Source organism: Penaeus chinensis, chromosome 7 (genome assembly GCF_019202785.1).
Source record: "Penaeus chinensis breed Huanghai No. 1 chromosome 7, ASM1920278v2, whole genome shotgun sequence".
NCBI classification, from domain to species: Eukaryota; Metazoa; Arthropoda; class Malacostraca; order Decapoda; family Penaeidae; genus Penaeus; species Penaeus chinensis.
In genome coordinates, this window is record NC_061825.1 from 38,624,083 (window position 1) to 38,629,082 (window position 5,000).

At 32.8% G+C, this 5,000-nt stretch overlaps 1 protein-coding gene across 1 annotated transcript in view; it reads left to right on the forward strand.

Annotated features, from left to right (window-relative positions):
* The window catches only part of LOC125026764 (enkurin-like), a 12,067-nt gene that overhangs the window by 1,844 nt on the left and 5,223 nt on the right, over positions 1-5,000 (forward strand). The window contains exons 3-4 of the mRNA XM_047615358.1: positions 1,156-1,231; positions 3,919-4,066. Of these exons, the coding sequence (XP_047471314.1) occupies positions 1,156-1,231; positions 3,919-4,066 (224 nt within the window). The remainder of the gene's footprint in view (positions 1-1,155; positions 1,232-3,918; positions 4,067-5,000) is intronic.

Sequence of the window (5,000 nt, forward strand, 5' to 3'; positions counted from 1 at the left end):
GTGTGACTGTTGTTGTTGGTGTGACTTATTGTTGTTGTTGTTAGTGTGACTGTTATTGTTGTTGTTGTTGTGACTTATTATTGTTGTTGTTGGTGTGACTGTTATTGTTGTTGTTGGTGTGACTGTTGTTGTTGTTGTGACTGTTATTGTTGTTGTTGTTGGTGTGACTGTTGTTGTTGTTGGTGTGACTGTTGTTGTTGTTGGTGTGACTGTTATTGTTGTTGGTGTGACTGCTGTTGTTGTTGTTGGTGTGACTGCTGTTGTTGTTATTGGTGTGACTGTTGTTGTTGTTGTTGGTGTGACTGTTGTTGTTGTTGGTGTGACTGTTATTGTTGTTGTTGTTGTTGGTGTGACTGTTGTTGTTGTGACTGTTATTGTTGTTGTTGTTGGTGTGACTTTTTGTTGTTGGTGTAAATGTTATTGTTGTTGTTGGTGTGACTGTTGTTGTTGGTGTGAATGTTATTGTTGTTGTTGTTGGTGTGACTGTTGTTGTTGTGACTGTTATTGTTGTTGTTGTTGATGGTGTGACTTTTTGTTGTTGGTGTGAATGTTACTGTTGTTGTTGTTGGTGTGACTGTTGTTGTTGTTGGTGTGAATTTTATTGCTGTTGTTGTTGGTGTGACTGTTATTGTTGTCGTTGTTGGTGATGTGACGTTATTGTTATTGATATTACTGCTATTGTTGTTATTATTGTTGTTGTTGATATTGTTATTATAATTTGTATTGTTTTTATTATTATTATTATTATTATTATTATTATTATTATTATTATTATTGTAATTATTATTGTCATTATCAGTACTTTTATATTTTTTCTTTATTATTGTATTCATTATTATGATCAGTATTATTCTTATAATTATCGTTGTTATTATTAGTATTATCATTATTATCATTATTATCATCATTATTATTATCATAATTATCATTACTATTATTATTATCATTACTATTATTATTATCATTATTACTATTATTATTATCATAATCGTTATTGTTATCATTATCATTATTATCATCATCATTGTTATAAATACAATCATCATACTCATCATTAATTACAGTTCATCCAGTTATTACCTTAACTCTCTTACTCCTGTTTTCTCTTCTTTCTTTTCCCTTCATTTATCTTCTTTTCTTGTTTTGTTTTTTTAGCGTTGCAACACCGAGAATGCGAGAAGCGACCGGCACTGCCACGCCCTGTGCAATATCCGCCGGCCGACAGAGATAGGTATGTAGACAAGTATATAACGTAGATATATATAGTATGTATATATGTATACACACACACACACACACACACACGTATATATATACATAGTATATATATATAGATAGATAGATAGATAGATAGATAGATGTATATATATATACAGTGTAAACATATATACATCTACTGGAGACATATATATAAAGTGTATACATATATACATGTAGTGTAGACATAAATATACAGTGTAGATGTATATATATATATAGTGAAGACATATATAGTGAGGACATATATACATATAGAGTAGACATATTTATGTGTATATATATACATATATACATACATACAGTGTAGACATATTTATATATATATATATATATATATATATATATATATATATATATATATACATATGTACAGATAGATAGATAGGTGGATAAATAGTAGAGCTATATATACAGTGTAGATAAATATACAGTGTAGACTTAAATATACAGTGTAGACATATACATATAGTACATATATATATGTATATATATGTATATATATGTATGTATGTATGTATATATGTATACAGTGTACGAAGGTCCAATTATTCAGACGCACGGGCTCATTAAACGTTCAACTACACATTACATAAAATGCATAGACACTCAAACGCGTAAACAAGTACAGACAAACACACAAACATGCACAGAAACATATGCATAGATAATATACATTTTTTGTGGACATACAGTTTAAACGCACAGACACATTTATGAGTATACACATACATTCATCCACACTGACACATTTACACATTCTCCCTCTCTCTCTCTCTCTCTTTCTTTCTCTCTCTCTCTCTTTCTCTCTCTCTCTCTCTCTCTCTCACACACACACACACACACACACACACACACACACACACACACACACACACACACACACACACACACACACACACACACCTTTATTTGCAAAATATCCCTAATATTCATGATACTATAGACCCCATCGGTTTCCATATATACCAGATTTTATCTCACTCCCCCCCTCCCCCCCGCGTCAAAAAATCTGTGAAAATAACAGGAAAAAAAATGCTTCCGTTGTTTGACCAGTGACAGTAAAGGAATTAGTTAGTCAGTGTATCAAAGATCTTTTTCCTAGTGCAGCATTGAAGAACAGTGTGTGTCCGTCAACTACACTTCATCCCGTCCGAATTTAGCGTGAGTGAAAAAAAGATAAATAAATAAAAGAAAGAAAGAAAATATAATGTTTATGATCGATGTTACCTTGTCGCTTTTTTTGTGAGAAATATTTTATTTGAGATTCTGTCTTTATTTTTTCTTAGCGATTTTTTTTCTGGCTCTATGGATAAACACGTTTGTTTTTTATTAAAAATTAGATTAGAATAGTTGTAGTGTATATGCAAACTATTCATATATTTTTTTTTTACCAAATCTAAACAGTACGGAACAGACCACTTCCGTTTTCTATACATATACATTCTACCGTTTTCTTTGCGGATAAAAAAAAAAAAAAAACAGTTCTATTAAAAATAGTTTTCCTCTTTAGAAATAATTATTTCCCGGTGATACTGCTTTAGAAGACTGGCGATCTTTATAGTCTAAGGCCAAAATGTTCCTGGTAATGTAACAGGAATTTCGAGTTAAACAGAGAATTCCTTACGGTAATCATAACACGTAAAATGTCAGTGTTCTCAGAAATTTACTTATGGTTATGAAATGTTTTATCTATCCATAGTGTGTGTGTGTGAGTAAGTGAGTGAGTGTGTGTGTGTGTGTAAGTAAGTGAGTGTGTGTGTGTAAGTAAGTAAGTAAGTAAGTGTGTGTGTGTGTGTGTGTGTGTGTGTGTGTGTGTGTGTGTGTGTGTGTGTGTGTGTGTGTGTGAGAGAGTGAGTGAGTGAGTGAGTGAGTGAGTGAGTGAGTGAGTGAGTGAGTGAGTGAGTGAGTGAGTGAGTGAGTGAGTGAGTGAGTGAGCGAGCGTGTGTGTCTGTACTGTATATGTGATTGTGTGCGTATGTGAGTCTGTGTGTGTGTGAATATCGAGAACAAAATAAAATGTATCTTTCACAGACAATCAGTTATTCATAACCAGTTGATAATAAAAAAATAAAAAATATATATATATATGATATAAATTCTCTCAAAAGACTGACATAAAATTCGTAAAGTGATCGACCTATATATATTACTTTTACAAATTCTTTTTATAAGATAACATCAATCATCTGTATTTCTAACACTATTTTATCATTAGATTATTATCATTATCGTTGTTGATAGTATTATACTGTTGTTATGACAATGATATGAAGAAAAATAACAACATTGATAATAATATTGATAATAATAATGGTGATGGTAATAATGATAATGATAATATTAATGATAATGATAATAATAATCAATATCGGTATTATTGTTATTATCATTATCATTATACCATTATCACAACTGTCATTATTATTATTATCATTATCATTATCACCATCACCATTATTATTATTATTATTATTATTATTATTATTGGCGTTGTCATTATTCTTATGATCATTCTATCACTATCATCATCATCATAACCACCACAATCACCACAATTCACCACCATCCCTATCACCATCACCATTAACCCTTAAAAAGAGTACCCCAAACCACTCGCCTTTATGCCCAACGAACTGACGCATCCCCTACCCTGTCCAGAGGCGGAGTGAACTGGGTAACAAGTAACGTGAAAGAGGTGAAGGAGATCCCAGTACAGCGTCCCAGTCCCAGGTACATTGACGGTCCTAGCGGGGACGCTCACAAACTGGTTACTTCCGGTCTCTATCCGAATTACATCTTCAAGAAGGTAGGGGCGTTGTCTGTGTGTGTGTGCGTGTGCGTGTATGTTTGTTTGTGTGTGTGTGTGTGTGTGTTTGTGTGTGTGTGTATGTTTGTGTGTGTGTATGTTTGTGTGTGTGTGTGTGTATGTTTGTGTGTGTGTGTGTGTATGTTTGTGTGTGTGTGGTGTGTATGCTTGTGTGTGTGTGTGTGTGTGTGTGTGTGTGTGTGTGTGTGTGTGTGTGTGTGTTTGGGATTGTGTAAGGTTTTATGTGCGTGTGTTATGTGTGTATGTGTGGGGATGGGTAGGTATGTGTTTGTTTGTTTATGTGTGTGTGTGTTTGTGTGTGTGTTTGCGTGTGTGTGTGTGTGTATTATGAGGATGTGTGTTTATAGATAGATAGATAGATAGATAGTGTGTGTGTATTTATAGACAGCCAGACAAACAAACAGACAGATAAAGTAACAAATATAAACATAAATACACACAAACAAACACACATTTAAGAGTAAGCTCACACCTGTGTTATTCGCACGCCTATAATCTGCATAAACCCACATAGGACGCACTGCATTCAAAAACACTCGAGTCCTTGTGCGCGTCACCTATAAAAACCATCTAGATTTAAAAACACTTTTAATGTTAACGTGAATAATTGAACCGTGTGAGAATAAATGGAAAGAAAGAAAACACTATTCTATTTCCATGATCTAATATTGCTTTTAGGAGCCTAATGGACGCTAATAAATGAAGCTTTAATATATTAATAGTCTAATTTTCAGAATCTAAAAATATTATTGCTCGATATTATTATTTTTTTCTTTTTTATTATTCTTGTTTTTTTTTATATGATTCGTGTTTTTTTTTTAATTATTTTTTGATTGGTTATTGTCTCTATCACCATCACCATCTCCATCACTGTCACCATCAACATCTCCATCACTGTCACCATCTCCATCTC